Source organism: Passer domesticus, chromosome 16, assembly GCF_036417665.1.
Source record: "Passer domesticus isolate bPasDom1 chromosome 16, bPasDom1.hap1, whole genome shotgun sequence".
NCBI lineage: Eukaryota > Metazoa > Chordata > Aves > Passeriformes > Passeridae > Passer > Passer domesticus.
In genome coordinates, this window is record NC_087489.1 from 7054958 (window position 1) to 7075436 (window position 20479).

Genomic DNA, 20479 nt, shown 5'->3' on the forward strand with positions numbered 1-20479 from the left:
GGATCTGCTGTTCATCTGCTTGGCTGCAATTATATACAGCAGTATATACCCCAGTGGTGGGTTGATAAAGAGGGCTGATGAGATGAGAGCAAGATGCAGTCGTGTGTCATTTTCAGAATTATCTAAAATGCTGCAGCAAATCTCATTACTATGGACAAGAATTTGTTGCAGTAGGACATGCAATGAACGACACACAGAGCTGAAACTTCTGAGGTGAAAAGAAGGAAGTTTATTTCTCGACTTCAATATATATAGAATTCTAAAAGTGACTGTGGATTGGAGGATGAAATTGCTACTTCTTTAGCTACACTGGTCAAATTAACAGTCTAACCAATTTCTCTTCCTCTAGAAAAGAATGCAAAACAATCATTATTTACATGGAAAAGTGCGTAAAAATTCTATTACAAAAATGTAAACATCAGAAAGCTTAGAAGAACTTAGAAGAAAAGAGTGACAAGGACTATCTGTCATGTTTTGCCATTGGCAACAAGTTTGGTTACTTGTTTGGGGATTTCTTTCTTCATTTTTTGAAAGGGACTAGTTTAAAGCAATTAATCAAACTTGTCATTGTGTAAGGAAGGTAAAGCAAATCCTGTGGTTTATAGAACGCTGAAGTGGTGAAGAATTACTGCACCTTGGTTAGCTGCAGTTGTTCTGACTCCAGAGTCCTGTGGTACCAGGTGTCACAGCTTTTAAACTGTTGAAAAATCAACCAAAATAAAAGATAGTGTTCATCAGCTTGCAGGCTTTCAGTTCTGCTCTCACCTGTAAGGCTCATGGAGAAAGGAGAGTTAAGGTGCAGGGGGAAAATTCCCAATTTTTCTCTTTCTAACCTTAATGCTGAAACTGAGAAAAAAACCAAAGGAATAACATTTCTCACATTTTTGAGGCAGGGCCTCCCCCATTCGAACAATGAAGGATTTTGGAAGATAAGATCTCGAGCACATACTTCATGCAGGCTGAGCTCCAAGTGTATATTCTGGTTAAATTTCCTGTGCACAGATCTCCTCATTACTGACACACATGATTCCTCAGCTCAGTCTGGGGCTGGGGCAGTGAAGGAGTGTTTGTTGCCTTCAGTGCTTCAGCCCAGCTTCCCTGCACATCAAAGGAAGCTCAGCCCCCTCAGAGCAAACTGGGAAAGCACTGGCAGGGCAGGCAGGACAGGCGTCTCTGGAAATCTCCCTGGGACAGATCTTCTCCCCTGTAATTATGTGGGCATACACCTCCTGTCCAGAGCAGTATTCTCACAGGGGGAAAGGCTGCCAAGTCTCTGCCTTATCATGCATACAGAGTAGAAAAAGCACAGCTTTCCTGGCTAAAACACAAGCATCTCCATCTCTGTCTGCATAAGGAGTTCCTCTCACTGTGTTAGTCAAGAGCTGTTGTGCCCTTAGATAACAGCAGATCTCACACACACTCTGTCTGTTCATATTTTGTACAAGTGCTATGTGATACTTGTTGCTAACAATTAACTGGCTAGACTACAATACTAGCAAATTTTAAGATTTTATCTCCTTGATATTACACTTAAAGTAATTTTGCATTATATTATTTCAAATTTTTTTCCCACAACATTTACTCACTATTGTATTTTTTTTTTCATCTGCCTCCTAGGACTGTGACCAGATCCACATAGATGATGTATCATCAGATGATAATGGTCAAGATCTAAGGTATGGGGTCTCCCAAGCTGGAAGCTGCAGGACAGGCAGTCCCCAGCCATTTGGAAGTAGCAGGGGGCTGGGCAGTGATTCTCAGACCTGCACTGTCTTCCTCCTGGCTCCACGCTGTCTGCATTTATTGAGCACACACAAGTACAGAGCCCCCTTTCTCACATTATTGTGCCTGTGCCTTCTCTCAGGCCCTGACTATGCTGAGCTTTGAACCATTCTGGGAAATATATCTAAATTAGGTTGAACTCCAGTCAGACCACACCAGTTTTATATGTAATTTAACCAGACAATTGTCACAGCTGTCGCCAAAATGCTTCAAAACCAGACTGAAAGGTTTCCCACTTCTCAATCTGTAGTGAATGGGCTTAGTGAGGAGTTAGACTTTGCCATGCCAGATCCTTGTTGAAACTTGTACCCAAATTGCACCAAATGTTACCATTAGCTGTGTAAGTTGGGTCATCATGTTCATAGAAACTACTTCTGTACAATTCCATCTGCTTTTCCCAAAGTGTTGTATGCAGAACCATGGTAAAAGGAAAAGAATGAAATGTGCAGAACTCGTATAGAGCTTTGCAATTTGTGGTTTTATGGATGATTATTGTGAGAAATTGATGCAGGAACAGAACATTTTTTTAGATCTGTGCTGGTAGTTGTGCTGAAGATGAACTTCAGTTCTGTACAGCGTGTCCTGTGTGTGTCTCTGCTGCCACTTGTCTCTGCAGTTCTTTTCAACCCTTTCCCCTCCCTGCTGGCACTGTGCAGGCTGTAATTATACTGACCTCTCCCCTTCCCTCCCTCTCCCAGCACGTACAACTTCTCTGCAGATGGCTTCCACAGTTCCACTGCCAGTGCAAACCTGTGCCTGGGCTCGGGGGTCCACGGGGGAGTTGACTGGATGAGGAAATTGGCGTTCCGCTACCGCCGGGTCAAAGAGATGTACAACACCTACAAAAACAATGTGGGGGGTAAGTGCCACTGGCCAGGCCACCAGCAGCCCTTTCATCTTCCCAAAAACTGGACAGCCTCTAGGGCCATCTCTGGAGGAGGTGTAGGGAGCCTCATGATATGAGTGCTTCACGGTGAGCTGAGCAAGCGCCTCCGCAGTCACCCTGAAATGGGGATCTGTACAGGCTTTGTGGGAGTCACACTAAAATACCTGCTTAGTGGTTTGAGAAAGACTCAAGTCCCAGTGTGGGGCTTTGTTTTGTAATTTATTTGGCAGGAAAGCGACCTTCTCCAATTTTCCAGAATGTTCAGCAGGCAGGCAAACAGTTCAAAACTAAATATGCCCTTTTTTTCTACACAGCATGTCTGATTGCTGTCTGAAGGCTTTCTTGTGCTATAGCTGCTTGTTTTTAACTGCCCCAAAACAATACCACCAGAAATCAGGATTCCCTGGGTTCCTTCATCTCACCTAGTTCCAGACAGGTCTTCCAAGAGACTCTCAGCTTCCTTTTCAGTACATCAGTGCAGGTTTCCCTCTGACTAGGAAAAGAAAGAAGCAAAACTCAAAGCATCACCACAACTTGTTTATTGGTTGGAGGACAAGTCTACCCTGCATGCACTGGAAATGGGGCATGGCTTTTCAGGAGAAACTAAACCATCCTGGCCTCAGGTGTCTCTCTGCCCAGGTCACTGCCCACTTTACACAGCTCCTCCATCTTCTTGCTCACTTCCCATGCAAGCTTTATGCTCACTCCAAGAAGGGTGTTCCAAGGAGGTCCTGCTGTGTGTGCTTGACTGAACCATTCCAGCAGAGGGGAAGGATGCTGAGCTGCAGCAGCAGAGGATTGTGAAGCAGCTGAGCCTCAGAGCTCAGGTGACATGGCAGTGACAAAGGGAGGCAGTGGCACCAGGGCCAAGAGAGGGGCAGTGGGAGAGTTCAGAGCACAGGCAGGTGCCCTTTGGCATTGTGCATACAAAGCCATGCAGTTCCCTTTCTGTATTTCCCTGCTTGCAGGTTTAATAGGAGCTCCTAAGAGGGAGACCTGGCTGCAGCTGAGAGCTGAGCTGGAGGCGCTGACTGATCTCTGGCTCACACACGCTCTGAAGGCGCTGAACTTGATACATTCCCGGTAAGAGCAGCTCCAAGAACTGCCTGTGGGTTTCATCCAGGAGCTCCTTTGCTTCCCTTGTTTTCCCCCTCTAAACAAATTGAGACACATTTACAGGACTTTGCTGGCCAAGCCTGTGGGAGGCCAGTCTGCACATGTTTGCCAGGCTGAATTATCAAGGGTTGGGGTGAGCTTGGGATGGTGAACTGAACAAAAGCAAAACAATCCTTGTCCTTGCCTTTCCTTGGCTCCCTCAGCCATGGCACCATTTTCACATGAGCAGGTTTACAAAAGAGGAGAGGAGGGAAGAGCCCCTCTGTCCCTGAACACATTCACTCACAGAATCCAGCATGGACATTACTACATTGTGTTTAAATTCCCCCCAAAGAGATCCTGGCAAGCTTGCAGTAAGGCTGCATCACTACTGCTAGTTTGGTTGATGTTTTTTTCATTCTACTGAGCTGATCAAAAAGACATTTCTGGTACTCACATTATCTCCTTCTGGCTGCAAAATCCCCCATTGGCTCGGGAACTTCCAGTGGCAGGAAAGGTTTGCTTCCTACCATCTTTCATCTTTCAGTCCAAGGTGAAAAAAAGAAACTCAGATTTCTAATAACTTCTGTTTCCTAGGCCTAACTGTGTGAATGTGTTGGTCACCACAACTCAGCTTATACCAGCTCTGGCTAAAGTGCTTCTCTATGGGCTGGGTACTGTCTTCCCCATTGAAAACATTTACAGTGCAACAAAAACAGGTAAGAGCAAACTGACTGAGGCCTCACCTAAGGCAGGCTGAAGTTTTGTCCCTAAGTCATGCAATGAGTGAGCTTTATTTTTAGTTCCCTGCTTACAGATGTCTAATTCACATCCTGACTCCCACACTTAACCTAGTACAGACTGCAGGGGAAAAAAAAAGTCTAAAAAACACTTCTCAAGTGTCTCCAAGGGGAAGTGAGCCAGATATATAGAAATGTGCCTACCCTGTGCAGCACTGACTGCTCGTGGGATGTCCAGCTGCACCCAGCTGCCAGGAAGGTCTGGTTGGACCTGTTACAAAAACACTCTTTGGATCCTCTTGCTCTTGCAGAGGGGTCAAGTGTGCTGAATGAGCTTTGTAAAGCTTTGTGAGTAATAAGTACTGATAGGGTTGGCTTGGGGCTTCTTTGTGTTCTGTTCTTTCTGGTGTGTTTGAACCTCTGAGGATTGCATTTTCATGTTTTTACTGCAACCAGAATGAACAGAAGAGGGCTCTGGAAACTGAATGTCACATCAGTCTGCCAGCTGGTGGCCTAAGCAGGGCATCACAGCCACAAAGCTCAGAAAACTGGCAGCACTTGCAAGTCCTTGGCTGGCAAACAAGTGCTAGTAACTGGCATGAGATGGAGAGATTCTGCCTCAGAATAAGATCCAGTTTGAAAAGAAAGCAAAGAATGCTGCAGCCATTCAGTTCAGTTAGGGGATAACTCCAGGTCCTGTGCCTGAATATTAGCTCTGCCTGTGGTGTGTGTCCAGATAAAAAAATGTATCTTCTCTTGTGTTGCTCAGGGAAAGAGAGCTGTTTTGAAAGAATAATGCAGAGGTTTGGAAGGAAAGCCGTGTACATTGTAATAGGAGATGGAGTTGAAGAGGAACAGGGAGCAAAAAAGGTACAGTTTGTGGATGCCATGCTGGATTCTTCCAAGTTTTGATTGCAATGACCCTTTCTTTATTTAAGAATATAATGAAGCTCCCTCCATTTGAAGCAGCTTACAATTGGTCTCATTTTTTAATATGTAAAATACTCAACAATCACCTTGTCAGAAATTCCATACTCTAAATTCCCCCCACTTTGGCACCCACAACAATTCAGGTAGTTGCTGTGTCACATGTTCCAGAAATAATTCTTGCTTAATAAAGATGCTGTAAAGACATGAAAAGGGAAATTCCAGTGTGTGACCTCAGATGAGGAGGCAGAGTGAATTTCTGATCTACACATGCTGATTTGTAAATTCTAACTTGTTGGGATTAGTTTTGAATTACTTACTAGAATATGCCTATATCCATACATGTGTTGGTATTTATGACTCATTGAGATCATGAGTGTAACTTCATTATAGCAAATACCAGAGGACTTGTACAGAGTTGCTGCCTTCATCTACAATTTCTGGATCAATGTGATTAATTTCACAAGCAAAATGAAATTAGAAAATTGTACTAGAAAAGAAAGAAACTGCAAAAGCAGTGTGATCATGAATAATGAGAATTGGAATAGCCAGAGTTTTCATTTCCTAAACTTTAGAACAGAAACATGCCTGGAACTTCCATTTATTTGGCTATGCAGGGCCAGGAATACAATTTGTTAATGGCAAACAATATTTGCAAGATGTTTTTGTGCATCCTGGGTCCTGTGCTCCTGAGGTGACTGGAGAAATGTGAAGGAGCTGCCTTTGCTCCAGGAGCATTGCACATGAGCTGAGATGCAGGAACTGGCTGAATGAGCTCCATCTTCCAACTTTAATTTTTAACAGATACACAAATGACTGGTGTAGCTCAGGTGATGTTGAAAATATTATATCACAGGGGCTCAGCTACACAGCTGAACCTTGTGCTGGGGGACCTGGTATCTCATTCTCACTGAAGATCCTGCAAAGACTTTCCAAGCAAATTTGAGCTCTTTGGTTGCACAGTAACAAAGGGATCCCAGAGAATAAGGTGGGAGGCACATGTTCTATCCCTACAACTGCATCTCAGATTGTCTTCAAAGCAGCAGAAACCCAGTTTTTTATAGTGTATTTTTCCTGGCCAGTGGAAGCAACAATATCTGCACCCACCTTGGAAAACTACCTAAAACTGCAGATGGTTTTGTAGCTCAGGAAGGGTTAAGGAGCTGTCAGGAAGAGCCCAAATGCATGACTGGGGCTGAAGTGACAATGGCCTGCTGCTCGTGGCAGCTCAGTGCCACACTTCAAAGGCAGTGGGTCAGTGAACAGAAGTGCATCAAAGGCTGCAGGGGCTCCCAGCCTGCCTGGGGAGCTTCAGCAGTCTCCTCTGCTGGGATTTCAAGGGCCTCCTGTCTCCTGGCCCAAGCAGCTCAGCCATTAGTAGAGCACATTCTTTGCTGGGCTGTTGCCTCCTTTGATTGATGACAATCATTAATCAAACCTTCTATACACCTGAGCTTTATACAGAAAAAAACAAAAAAGGGAGGGGACAGGCAGAGAGGCTTTTGCTGTTCTGCTGACAGCACTGATAACATCTCCAGTTTTGTGGGTCATTTTTCTTCACCTGTCTGATGAGTGATAAATCTGTAACTGCTGAACAACAGGAGTGGCTGGGAGGCCAAGGCTTCTTCTGGTTTAAGAAAGAAAAACAGATAATTTAATGGAAGGGGTTTAATACAAACTGGGAGAGGGGAAGGAAATAACTTTTCCCCTTAAAGTGAAATTGCAGAGCAGTGGATTTCAGTCTCTTCAGCTGTCTTGGTTTGCTTGCTGTTTCTACACACACTGATAAACAGCTCAAAGAAAACATCTATTCACTGGTAGGCAACAGGCAACATACCAGAGAGAAGCTTTAGTTGTATTTAATGGTTATAGGAGTGTAAATAGACTCTCTGTAACATGAACATCTGGAACCACTGGCGTTTTTGGTACACAGATAGGTACAGTTGGAAAAGGAACACCTCTCTTCATTGGGATCTGTCTGGGAAGAGCATGTTCTCTGAAGCTTTGTTGAAGCTGTTTATGCAGGAGCAGCGTGGTTACAGAGAATTCCTGCAGTGATAAAAGACTCTTTAGCAGTGTTCTGCCCATGCTGGAAGGGACTAAGCACTGTCAGTTCAGGCTTTCTGTACATTCATTACTACATATGTACTACTGACTGTGCAGAGACTGACATTTTGGGAGAAAGCAAAGAAAATCAGAGTCCCAAATGTTACAAATCCCAGTGCATAAGGGTGCTGTGTCTTTGATTTTACTGTTTTAATAGTTTTGGTGAAGAAACAAACCCAGTGCAAACCCCAGGCTCACCAGAACACACAAAAAAAAGTTGTATTTAACATCTAAGAACATGTTCTGATTATTTTGAGGTTCTCTCTGTGCAAGCAGCCATGAAGATCACAGCTTTTGCTAGGGAACTCTGCTGTTCTGGGACCTTTCAGGGCACTCTGGTGACAGGTAACATTCCAGGTCCCTGATAAAATTGAACTGCACTTGTTTCACAGCAATTAAAAAGTTGCCACTTTGTCCTCTTTCAGATGCAAGTCTTGTTTTCCTACAGTATAGTCATAATTTTTAGGAGAATGATCCAGATATTATAAAGAAGATAGAGCGAGTCACAGGTAGAAACATTCCTAATTAATTTGTGGGGGGAAAAAAATAGGAACAAAGTTTAGTAGGCAGCCCCCATTCTCCATCACCTGTGAAGCAAGATACTCCTAAATTGTAGAGGATGTGTCTTCCCGTCTGCACAGGAGAGAGATCAGCAGAGACACTTCCACTTCATCCCTAAGATGAGCCTCCTTGCCTCTGGCACTGTGACAACCTGGTGGCCAAGTACAAAACTCTGTTTCTGAGGGTACAAGCTAAGAAAGTTGTTTTGATCTCAGTATTATACAAAAACAGAAAAAAAAAATTGCACTCTTTTGGTTTCACTCTAGCACAACATGCCCTTCTGGAGAATCTCTTGTCATGCTGACCTGGAAGCTCTTCGGCACGCCTTGGAACTTGAATATTTGTAGCAGACCCCAACACCTTAGCACTGGGAGGGCTTCACTCAGACTCTTACATCGGTTCCAGCTATTCCTCAATGTTTTCTTAGTAAAGAAAATCCCACAGCAACTGCAGTTTTTCTTTTTTTTGAAGGAGAACCCTTTCAGTGGAAGCCTTTAAGAACTTGCAGCCAAAGAATATTGTATCAAGTCCTCCTTCCTTTGGACAGAGGAGAATCCTCCTGATCAGTCACTGGGATCCTGCAGTTGCTGGCTGAGGTGGAGACACAGAGCTCTAAGGGCCTTTTTGCCATCAACAAGGCAAATGCTACAAGTCTGGGTCTCCCTGTCAGCATTCTTGGTTTTGAAAGGGGAAGAGGACAACAGAACAAGGAGTCTGCACAATCCATCACACCACACAGAACCTTCTGAAAATAGGAGTGAAACTGTTGATTTTTTTTTTGTTTTGTTTATTTTCTTTTTTTTTTTTTTTTTTTTGTATTTTTTTAATTTATGAACTAATCTCATTACTCTGGTATTAAGCTCTGTACCTGTTTTTCATCTGGCTTTTGGGGGTTGGGGGGGTGGGGAAAGTCTTACTGTTCTAAATTAATAGTTCATTTCTCCAGAACAAACTCTGGGGAGAATCATATTGTGTACATGAGTAGAAAGGACACATGGTACTGCTGGTAAGAACTGTGGCTGTGGTTTTTAACCTTACCAAGAGGGTACAAGGACTGTGCCTGTGTCTACACGGTGCCTTATGCTGCCGTCTTGGGGCTGAGGATGGGGGAAAGTACCTTGTGATGAGTGAAAGGCATTAAATAAAAACATGTTTACATTTTGGGGGACTGGAGTACCTGCCTTCTCTCCCAGCACTCTTGGATCTGAAGGTAGCAGGTGGAACGTGTGCTCCCTGTTTCAAGGCTGGCCTGGTAATCTTGCTGTCAAAATATTTAAATTCTCTGGGCCTGGATGGATCTCTTAGTTTGAAAATGGCTGATTGTTCTTTGCTGTGGCACCAGGTAAGGTCAGAAGGATCAAAGCCCCTCTGGAAGGAGGGGTTAGAGATGCAGCAAATGCTACAGCCCTCACCTCTCAAAGGGTTACACAAGTGCTACACAAACCTGAGGGATACTCCCAACTTCTACAAACATTTAGGGAAAACAGTGCTGGACCTGAGAGGGGATTTTCTACCAAGCTAAAGATGAAATTAGTCCAAGGCAGCAACCCCACAGCAGCTGTGACCCAAGCCAGCCTTTCAGTACACACTGTGGGGGCATTTGCAAAGAGCTGCTCTCTGGGCTTAGCACAACTCCGTGCAAAATGTCACTTTTCTAGCACAGCCATTGCAGGGCTCAGGGCTTGCTGAGCAGAACGTTTTCATCACGGTTTCCCTGCTGTAAGAATGGTTTTCTTCACTTGTGATATAACTTCCTATTTGTGACAAAGACAGTGGAGAACTGACTAATGCTTGCATAACTTTTGAAAGAGGAATAAATGCCAGGGATTGCAGATGACCAGAGAAGCACAACTTCAGCTTTTAAGACCCCATCCATCAGCTAATTTATCTTCCTTGAAATTCCAAATTTAACACCTGACTTGAGTCAATTGTCTGAGCACTGATTCTGGGTTTTTTTCTTAAAGATTCTTGGAAGATTTTGCTTTCAGAATATATTTAAAGGTTTGAAGGCTCTTGGTTTTGCTGCTGACATTCTTAGCAGAACTTTGGGTGGGACACACCACGGGTCAGGAACACATCTGTCACACAGGTGTCACCACTTCCTTCCAGTCCCCATGGCACATTTGTCTCTCAGTGCAGCAACAGTATCAGGATTTACTGATCCAGGCAATTTATCATGGACAGAAGAGGGGATCTACAGCAGGTTTGTACTTGGGAACATCCAGAAGGCCTGGGAACATGCACAGACACATGTACAGGTCTTGCTCAGCTCCTTCACCTGTAGTTTTATGTATTTCTACATTTTCTACATACTTTACTGGGATTTGGTCACCTGTTATTTTAGAGGAGGGAAGAAAACATCTCTTCTATAGAAAAGAACAATGCTCATTAATTAAAAAAAACCCCTCCACAGGCTGTAACAGGTGTCACAAAGCAGTGGGGCTTCCTACAACAACTTGTACATCACTTTCTTTTTGCTCTAACACAAGGCCTTGTTTCAGCATCCAAGTTCCATGGGGAAGGCCAAACCTCACTTCAGGCTTTCAAGTTTTGTGCTTTTCTGTAAACAAGTAGCACTGGGAACATGAACGGTGGTTGCTTTACAAATGCCCAGAACAAGGTAACTGCAGGAGCAGGAACTTCAGACAGTATTCATAGATTTTACAACGCTTCATAAGCTCCCTGTTTCTTTTAACTTAATTAAAAATAAAGACACGCACAGAGAAGTCTTGCCCAATTCATGCTCTCTTGAGGGGCTGCAGTTGCACTCAGAGCCCCCATTTCTACCCACAAATACACCTAACACTGACATGTATCTGTCCAACCCCAATCCAACCACTGAATAAATGATACACAATATCAAACTGGACAGGCCTGGATCCAAAGGTCCCACATTTCTGAGACAGAAGATGCCAGCATAGGTGAAATTACCTGTGATCTGGAGACTGTGCAGAAATGAACATTCCTCCAGACTGAACCAAAACTGGAAATCCAGGAACACAGAACATTTTTCTAAAACAGTTTAATAAAAAAATTGTGACGTTTCCTGAAAAATTGGAGAAACCCAAAGCATATCGTGTGTGTCACCTGTCTGAGTCACAAAGAAACACAATTGTCAAAAAAGATATTTAAGTTTAATACAAATTTTATACAAAGAAAATGTGAAAAAATACTTCCATATGCTAAAAGCAATTATGCTTCACAAATAAGGCCAGCTAGGCTAGTTTTGACACAACTGCAATTAATGAATATTCTGTTCTCACTTTTTTTTATTCTAATACTTTTTTCCCTCTAATCTGGGTACTAGCTGGAGACTGTACAAACCGCATTCTTATATAAACAATGGGAGAAATCAACATGACTAAAATGTACAACAGAATGTACTGGAATGATATCATACAGTTAATTTTCTCATATACATACATCACCTTTGCTTTGTTCAATGCTTTCGTTTTACACAACATACAAAATGGGACTACAGCCTCAGTGTAACAGACAGCATCTCCAGGGGGTACTTCCTCTCATACTGCACTGCTTCATGCTTACAGAAAAACATAAATTCCATCATATAAATAATACATGCTCTGGCCCAGCATCAAAAGTCCTTTGCCCATGTTTCCCAATGCATGTTTTTCTCCACACCTAGTTCTTCAAAGTCCTTTGGGAGAATTTTTAAAAAATAAGAAAACTGTGAAGCATAGCAACAAACTTTACTTTCCTCAATCTTTGATATCAGTCATCAGAAATCCTGCTACAATCCAGCTGCTATTACACTTTGCAAATTTTCTGATCTTAGACTGGATGAAATTTTAAAGTAATTTTAACCTGTAAACAACGTTAATATTTGTTGTCATCCTGGTCATCGTGAAAAACAGTATACATTTTTATGGATTTCAGGTCCATAATTTGCCTAACAGAGTTAGCTGAAAAGAGATATCCTTCATCACTTGGTTGTTCAGAAAAATTCCACAAGAGTTTCAAAGTGCAGAAATTTTTTCACTCCAAATGCAAAAAGTTGTTCAGATTTTCTGGATCAGATTATTTGATGCAGTTTCCCAAGACCAGTTCTCAGCATTAGGTTGTGGTAAGGCTCTTTTAAACCTTCCTTTTCCAACTTCAAACGCTCTTTATAAGTTAAAGTCAATACAAATATAAAAAGGAGATGGTACTCTAATGACATCCACAAATTGTACATTATTTACAAAAGAAGCATAGATTTAATATGGATCTTACCTGTCCTTAGCTTTTCTAAGCCAGCACTAATGCTTTACATTAATGTAGTGTAATTAATGCTTTGCACACATACACAAAGCTAAAGTCTGAACCTCTGAGGTTAATCCAAAGAACTGTGTTTATTTGTCACATTTCTATTAGATTTTTTTATTCCAACAATTGTATGCACTTCTTGTTAGCAGTTAGACTCTTCGTACTTGGACTGGCATTGTGGTCTGAACATACTGAACTCCAGTTCTCATTGCCACTGTCCCAGCAGAAGGACTTACCACTACAGGAATGGTCTGTGGATTAAAACCAAGAGAAACAGATTGTTATGTTAAAGGTCACCTAAACATGACCACAGAAATAGAGATTTGTTTTCCAGGGGAAATCCAGAACAAGTTCCAATTTTGTGCAAGAACTAATACCTTTATTACCACAGAATTACCTCATTCCAGGGGAGGAGTAGTGCATAACTTCCCTATAGCCAAGAGTTTCTGTGTTCTCATCACTGCTCTAGAATTACAGGGACAGGAGGTGCAATAGGGGCTGCACACACTACCTGTGCTTGGAGGGTGAGGGTTTCAGAGTTACATCCAGTTATGTATTTTCTGCAAACCAATACGTGGGAAGAGGAAAAAGGGCTAAGAAAATCCTTTGTCATTTGAAAAACTTCTGACAAATCAAACTGGAGTACAAAAATACCCTTGTTTATAAGTATATTCTCGTTACACATTACTTAAATCTTTTTCCCCAAAAGGAACTTTTCCCCCATGCATTCAGTCTACACAGAAGAGAACAAAGAACATCCATTTGAACAAAAAAAAGTACTTAAGTTAACTTCTGCACAAATCAATAGCAAAAACATCAGCATTACTGGGAACTGTCTTACACACCCTGTAAAAATATTAATATAGAATAAACTTTACACTTCCATCATACTGATCATGATTTATACACCTCAACAAATGGAGTTTCAGGACATCTCTATAGGTGGTAATTGATTCTACAGATGCAGAGACAAAGGCACAAGAATGTTAAACAATCTGGTCAAGGTCACATCACTCTGGAGATCTGTAAGAGGATTTATTGAACCTAAAGTCTGTATCTTAACCTTCCTCCAAAAACGTGAGAAAGTCTAGAAATGTCTCTACCATACAAACTGCAAAGCGTGTTCCGACACAATTCCAGTGATGCACAACTGGTGATCAGACAAACGCATCCATTTCAGTTCACAACATCTTGTGGAAGAAACAGGGAGTGAGATTTTGAGGAACCTGAAAGGGATGCACAGATCTTCCCCCAATGGTAGTGTGACATTCCAGAGAGGACATGGAAGAACAAATACAAGTTCACTGAAGCCCAATGTTTCCCCACACTGATTCAAGAAACCACATGAGTGTCTTAATGATATTCCACAAAGACTCTGAGTATCCCTGCTGAGATGGATTACAGCTCCTTTGTGACTGAGTCTGTGCCTTCCAGAAGCCTACTCATTCCATTCCCTGGAATGCAAAGAAGATGGGTTCATATTTTTACATTATTTTAACTGCAGGAAGAATAAAAAACAAACATGGGACCAATTTGCTAAATAAATTCAAAATTACTGCCATTTTGTAATGATTTCAGATGTGTTCACAAAGTTCAGTGGAAATGGTACCCAGAAGATACAATGAAAGTTGTTCCTAGTTGGACACAAAGTGCAAACTGAATTCTAAAGAAGCCATTATGTAAGTCACTGTCAGTACTAGAGGTGGGGAAATTAAGGTTGCCACAGTTGCCTTTTAAATATACACACTTACACACATGGAATTAATTAATTAAGTTTCAGTTCTCAGCGCGATCGGAATATGGAATGTGCGAGACTCCTTAAATGTGTTAAGATCATTCCCTGAGAGGTAAATTTTCCACCTCTGCCAGTTTTACACATATGTACATTTTGCATACATATTAAACATGCACTAAGGTTTAAAATTATTTAAATTGTACGTGCAGTCATTAGAATACAGAGGTGTCTGTAGCTGTGCAAGACTAATGCAAATGTGTACAAAGTTATAAACATGCACAAATAAAGTTGGAAACCTTTCACACTTTCCAATTCTGCTTTACATAACTCAATACACTTTGTGTTACAGAAAACACATGAGGGTAACTGCCATTTTTCTGAATATTACACAAAACCACCGTAGGATCTTACAACCTCGCAGCTATTCACAAAAGAAGCCTGATGTCTTAGAAGTCTGCTATTGGATTTTAAAACACATACAAAACCTTACTGTTAATGGTAGTTCAGTCCAAGCAACTCAGAGCCAATGCTGCAAAGGTGCACAGCGTTCTCAGCTGAGACCAAGTGGAACTGAAATGCTGTGAGGAATTTGGGAAGTCTCCATCCCCACCAAGAGCTGTGTTTGTGTGGAACCTGATGGCTGTAAAGCACTGTTTGTGCATGAGCATGTATCCACCAACACACACACGTGTGTCCTGCAGCTGGGGGTGTGCACAGGGAAAGAGAGAGGCAGAGGAACGTCTACAGCACATCAGGCCTCACAGTCACACTGTGGGTAAGGTACACTGCTAAATCAGATAGTTTATAACAGTGTAGTTTAGGTCAGATATGAAGCTACCCACACACGGGCTTCCCTGCTGAACCCAGCACAGAGACACAGCACGTGCGGTGACCAGGGCACCTGGTCTGAAATGAGCACTGCAGAGCACAACCAGCTGAAACAACGGACTAATTATGGTGTACAAAATACAGAAATCCAACTCACTTTTGTCCCATCTACTGTGACTGACACTAGGGAATTCGGATGTCCTTGGTTAAGCCTTTGATGGAAAAAACCCAGGTCTGATTCCAATGCGATTTCTTGTTTCGAAATGCTAATGTGCAAGACTGCATGGGAGAGACACTGCTGACAAATGCATATTCTTTTTCACAGGTACTGAGATGTCACAAGAATATCAAGCATAGCTCAGAAATAATTAAATCTCTAAATCTCTTTAGGATACCATAGACAAAATGATATTTAAAAGATATTTTAAATGAATTCTATATATTTACATTGATGTTGTGGTCAAGTATATACATGAAACAGACCAATAATGTGAAATGGCCTCTGCCTGTCCTCAGTGCCTTTGCCAGACTTAAAGATTTCTCAATCCTTGCAATCACAAATGGAATGAAAGGGTGCAATGTTGCACAGCAAAATAAAGCATTTTGCACTGCAAGTTGAGACTATACCAGTGAATTCATCTCTTGATACAACAGCAGACGGAGACAACCCCCCAGAGATACTGAGCAATTTTAATGCCAGGAACAGCATTGCTGCAGACTTTAAATGATGATGCTGTACTTACAATTGTGGGTTGAGTGGTTGGAATATAGGTGGTGGTCTGCGGTACCTGGACCAGTTTTATAGGCTGGGTGCTTGTCACACCTGTTGCTATCTGCAGAGACAGCACAGGCAACCTCAGTAGAAGCCTCAGCTTGTACATAAATTCCACCTAGTTGTTACATTATTATTGTTATGATATGCAATTTATGTTGGATGTTTTCTTTGTGCTAAAAATTTGCATCTTAATGAATTCACAGGTTACTTCTTTGTTAATAAAACAAAATTCAAATTATGAACATGATCAATGTATACAGCATGATGTTTCAGGTAGAACATCTATATAAAAGCAATTCCATATCTGTGTAACTGGAATATTCCCTGGCAGGTTTTAGGTCTCACATTCCATACTTCCCCAGTAATACAAAGCTTGTGCTGCCATAACAGTGCATACAAACATTAAGTGAGTGAGCCAGAGTTTAACCAACTTCATCAAAACATTTAAGTGAAACAGCACCTCCTTTTCCCCCCTTCAAATCTGTTCCCCAAGTTACTCCCTTAGATGACATTTCAAGCCCAGAGATCTAACACCAGACAGTAGCAAAAGTGTCAAGAAATGAACACAGCTCTCTAAATTACTATGCTTCCCAATTCTACAGGACTATCTCGATGAGACATCATGCTGGAATCACAATACTACAAAATTAGTTTGCTTTTAATATTTTAAAATACAACAAGGCTCCTACTGATGTGGAGGATCATGTGTAAAGGTTTGAAGGATCAGCCCCACCCCCCCCAACTAAAATTTTTCATTTAACAAATCTTGCAAGGGCAGAAAAAAACTGATGCCAAAATTGCTAATAGTCAAGCCCTACCTATAAAGCAGAATCTTCTCTATAAACATTTTCTATATATGCAATGTTAAGTCCCTTTTTTTAGAGCATTTGCTCATCCTTGCCTACTGAAAACTATCAGAGTAGATGCTATGGAGGATTTCAAAACTGCTCCGTTAACCGTAGATCCAGGTGAAGTGTTGTATCAGTGTTATGGAACTTTGTGGTACCCTAATGGCAGTCTGTGGTGAGAAAGTAAGTTGGTTTGAATGCAGGTCTTGAGCTTGGCCTCTGAACCCCCAGGCAAGAAGGGCTTGGAAGTGCTGCAGTCAGTATTGCTTATCAGAAGGCAACTTGTATCGAAAGATCCAGACCAGAAGCTACACTGATGGGTCCTGGAGAGAGAGAGAGAAAGAGGTCCAGTCCCCCTTGGCTGGAAGGATCAGTCAAGCCAACACAAGGTTTTTCTGGGAATAAGTGAAGGGGAAAGGGTGTTCCCAAAGGGCAGAAGGAGGTTTTTTTTACAAGACGAAGAACAAAAACCACAAGTCTCTATCACGCCCCAAAAGGACTCTTTGAAATATACAAGTGGTTATAAATTCCTGGCTTATCCAGGGAAGCCTTTAGGGGTAGGTTTCAGAGAAATCTCACACATTATTTCAGTTTGAAGTGATGATACTCACTGTAACACTCTCTTTGCTTTTATCAGCTGAACCTTCCTTTTCCTTAGGAGTGCTGGTTGTTTCTGTGGGTGTAGACTGCACGCTTGAACTGGGCTGGGAGGATTTATTTAGTGTTTCTGTGCTAATTTCAGTATCTGTTTCCTGCTGTGTTGCAGTAGCTAAAATCAAGGAAAAAAGAGAATGAGGCCACTACTCAAGGGAGCCAGTCCACAGTCCCTCCTCAGTCACATCTGCACATGAAGAACTGAGCCACTGTGGATCCATCCACCCACCCAAACCCCTCCAGCTGTGGAAGAGGCACCATTACCTGACTGTGTGCAAGATTTCATATGCTCAGGCCAGTGAGCTTGTTGGCAGGGGTAGTCACAGTAGCTGGTATTCCAACAGCAGTAAAAGATGGCCTCTTTCTTGCAGTTGGCACACCATTGCTTCTTCTTGGTCTCATCCACTGCTTGTTGCTTTTCCAGTTCCAGCTGCTTCTTCACCTCAGCAATCAAACGATCTCGTTCCTGCTCCAGGCTCTGACGCATTTCAGCCATTGTCAGTTCTACTCAAAATCCAGAGAAAGGTGGGTTTGCATTTTCCACTCCCCAACAGCAAGGAGCTAAACAGCAATATTCATAGGTCTAAAGACAACATGGAATTAAAACTAGCAGTCAAGGTATACCCTGAGTTTGGGCATCTGTTTCATACCTACTCAACAAATGCAAGTCTTCCATCCTCTTTTCTTATTCTGGCACCATGATTTTTAACCATTACCTTCCATTTGTTTAACACTTTAGTTCTAGATGTCCCACAAAGCACAAAAAGGACACATGAAGCTGCTGCTAATGTGCTTTGTCTTTGCAAGCCCCAACTTTTGTTCTGCTCCAAATTCAGAAAATAAAGAGGATTCCATCTCTTCTCCCATCTCATTTGATCATCATATCTTAATTTCTTTACAAAGCAAAATGTGTTAATGCCAAGAGGGACAATGTGATGAAGGTAACACATACTATAAGCATTTCCATTTTCTATGTAGGACAATACCTGACACTGTTTTGGACTGTCATTTTCATACCTAGATTATGTTTCATTTCTGAAAGTTCCTGTTGATGTAACCATTGAAGTTTTTCTATCTCAATCCTCAAACGCCGAATCTAAATATTAAAAATTTAATAGTTAGTAATAACAAACAGGGCATGGCGTGTAATGCATAATTATTACATAAAAAACCATGCCCAAAGCAATGAGCCATTGTTTACATAAAGGCTCCTTCATATTAACATGAGGACAACACAATAGTAAACCCCAAACCAAAGTGTGAAGTACTCTAAATATCTGTTTGCTAGATTTGCTCACCATAAAGTACACAGGACTCTTTGAAGACAAAAAAATTTCTGTTAAACTTGCATTAACTCCTGTTAAACTTGATTCCTCTGAATCCTTGATTCCTCAAATTTATGACTGGACTCAAGAACCTATTCCTCAGTGCTGTTTGCACATTATTTGCATTTATTAGCGTGACATTTCATTTATTTTATTTTAACTAGATGAGGTTTAGAAAAGCAAGATTATAAATTCACTGTGCATCAGGAATACAAATGTCTTTGCTCAAAACTTTGACTTCCTTATTTTGGTTAAAGCAGGTAAACAAATCATCACACTTTGAGCTTTATTTGTTCCCATTCATTCTTAGTTTGCACTGCTTAATCTGCTTTTTCCAAGGTTGAAAAAACCCCTTAGAAGATACTAAGTCCTAACCTTAGGGAACATTAAAAGGAATGTACAGCATTTCATTAAAAATGCAAAGTGTTCAAAGTATTTCAAAGAAGTATTAAAAACTATGGTTGTAATGAGCTACTGCACTACACTGTTTACAACAATTTTATTCTCAAAAAAAGCAACTTCATTTCTGATTTTAAAAAAGGTGGCAAATTCTTGACAGAAGATTGAAGGACCTAGGCTTGAGGGCTTAATGCTTGTCTTACAGAGCCCACCTGCTCTTTTTTCAGTGTTTTTTTCTACCACTCTAATCATTACTTCTGAAAGAGCACAGCAATTACTTATCTCTTGACAATCTCCATATATAATACTTTGTAGATACAGTTATGTGGCACATTTATAGATATAAAACCACTAATTTGCATTTTTCAAACTTAAAATAGAAGTTGTTATTTTAATCTTACACTAACCTCAGCTATTGTACTTCCAGTAGTATTTTTTGAAAGATCATTATATATTTCAGTCATTGTTCCTTTGATGGCATCCATCATCTGAAAGACAAAAAGGAAAAAAAATAATTCTTTGATATATATATTTTTAATAGCTTTCCACTTCGATTTTCTTTCAACCCCTCTACTGGGAACCTGTATTACTACCCTTCTCTCTCTAAATATATGACATTTACCTGGTTCTACTTATTTAGAAGGTAGAGCACAACAAGTTTGATCAGGACTCTGATTTTTAAGTGTCCTGAACAGGTCAACTGTTTGGCCTTCTACTTTTCTAAGATATTGCTATTGATATAATTTATAAACAAAAAATATATTACCATGAATGCAGGAAAGAAACTCAATGCAAAAATATATAGTATTAATTGATTTTTTAAATCTAAGAAAGTATGGAAAGCTCACGTCCCTTCCCTCACTGTCACTATGATGAGACTACCCCTTCTCTTAACAACTTAGCATCTCTTTAATGTGTGAGCACACATTTATCCCACCTGATGAAACTACAGGGTGTTTTAAAAGAGAGGTACAACTTTAAAAGAGAGGTACAACTTCATCAAAACCTTCCTCCAGAACTTACTTTGCTGGTGTATTTAGCAATATCTGCAGCCACATCAGCTGAAGCTGTTGCAATTGGCAAGTCTGTGCTGAGTGAAGAAGAAAGTGTGCTTGCAGATCCAGAGCTGGTAACCATGGAAATAGGCTGAGTGCTTGTGACCAAGGTTATAGTGGACGTGGAAGTGCTCTGGGTGATCTCTTTTTGCTGCACAGCTAAGAAAAGAGAACATGGAGGGGATCAAGCACACAAGGAGTCATGAAAACAACAGGCAAACTTCTACTTTCAATATCTAACTAAACTGTGAGCATGTAAGCATTTCAGATTTGTATTATTTATACAATGGTGCCATCTAATGATTAATTACACAGTGCTCAGCCCCTGAACTTATATATAATTGTAAGGCTTAGAGGTAAAGAAGTAAATATAACTTTGAAACTTCTCATTTTAGACTGGCCAGTGCAGAAGTCTCCCTCAGTTCTAATGACTTATCTGCTGGAGTATTTTTTAAATAGTATTTTTTTAAAGAATAAAATGTCTCAAGCTATTTTTA

The 20479-nt window shown here is 41.1% G+C and overlaps 2 protein-coding genes across 20 annotated transcripts in view; one reads left to right on the forward strand and one right to left on the reverse strand.

Annotated features, from left to right (window-relative positions):
• Positions 1-11954, forward strand: part of EYA2 (EYA transcriptional coactivator and phosphatase 2) — a 90500-nt gene extending 78546 nt beyond the window's left edge. For all 5 annotated transcript variants that reach the window (XM_064391372.1, XM_064391369.1, XM_064391370.1 and 2 more), the window contains exons 11-16: positions 1618-1676; positions 2481-2641; positions 3637-3751; positions 4361-4482; positions 5273-5373; positions 8364-11954. In XM_064391372.1, coding sequence (XP_064247442.1) covers positions 1618-1676; positions 2481-2641; positions 3637-3751; positions 4361-4482; positions 5273-5373; positions 8364-8444 — 639 coding nt within the window. In that variant the 3' untranslated portion in view covers positions 8445-11954. The remainder of the gene's footprint in view (positions 1-1617; positions 1677-2480; positions 2642-3636; positions 3752-4360; positions 4483-5272; positions 5374-8363) is intronic.
• The window catches only part of ZMYND8 (zinc finger MYND-type containing 8), a 49526-nt gene continuing 40256 nt past the window's right edge, over positions 11210-20479 (reverse strand). For 7 of the 15 annotated variants that reach the window (XM_064391360.1, XM_064391358.1, XM_064391364.1 and 4 more), the window contains exons 16-21: positions 19951-20141; positions 19335-19415; positions 18221-18299; positions 17468-17707; positions 17161-17318; positions 11210-15759 (exon numbers count right to left, since the gene is read on the reverse strand). In XM_064391360.1, coding sequence (XP_064247430.1) covers positions 15562-15759; positions 17161-17318; positions 17468-17707; positions 18221-18299; positions 19335-19415; positions 19951-20141 — 947 coding nt within the window. In that variant the 3' untranslated portion in view covers positions 11210-15561. Of the gene's footprint in view, positions 16873-17160; positions 17319-17467; positions 17708-18220; positions 18300-19334; positions 19416-19950; positions 20142-20479 lie in introns of all 15 variants that reach the window. The other 8 variants (XR_010348355.1, XR_010348353.1, XR_010348352.1 and 5 more) reach the window with 8 other exon arrangements.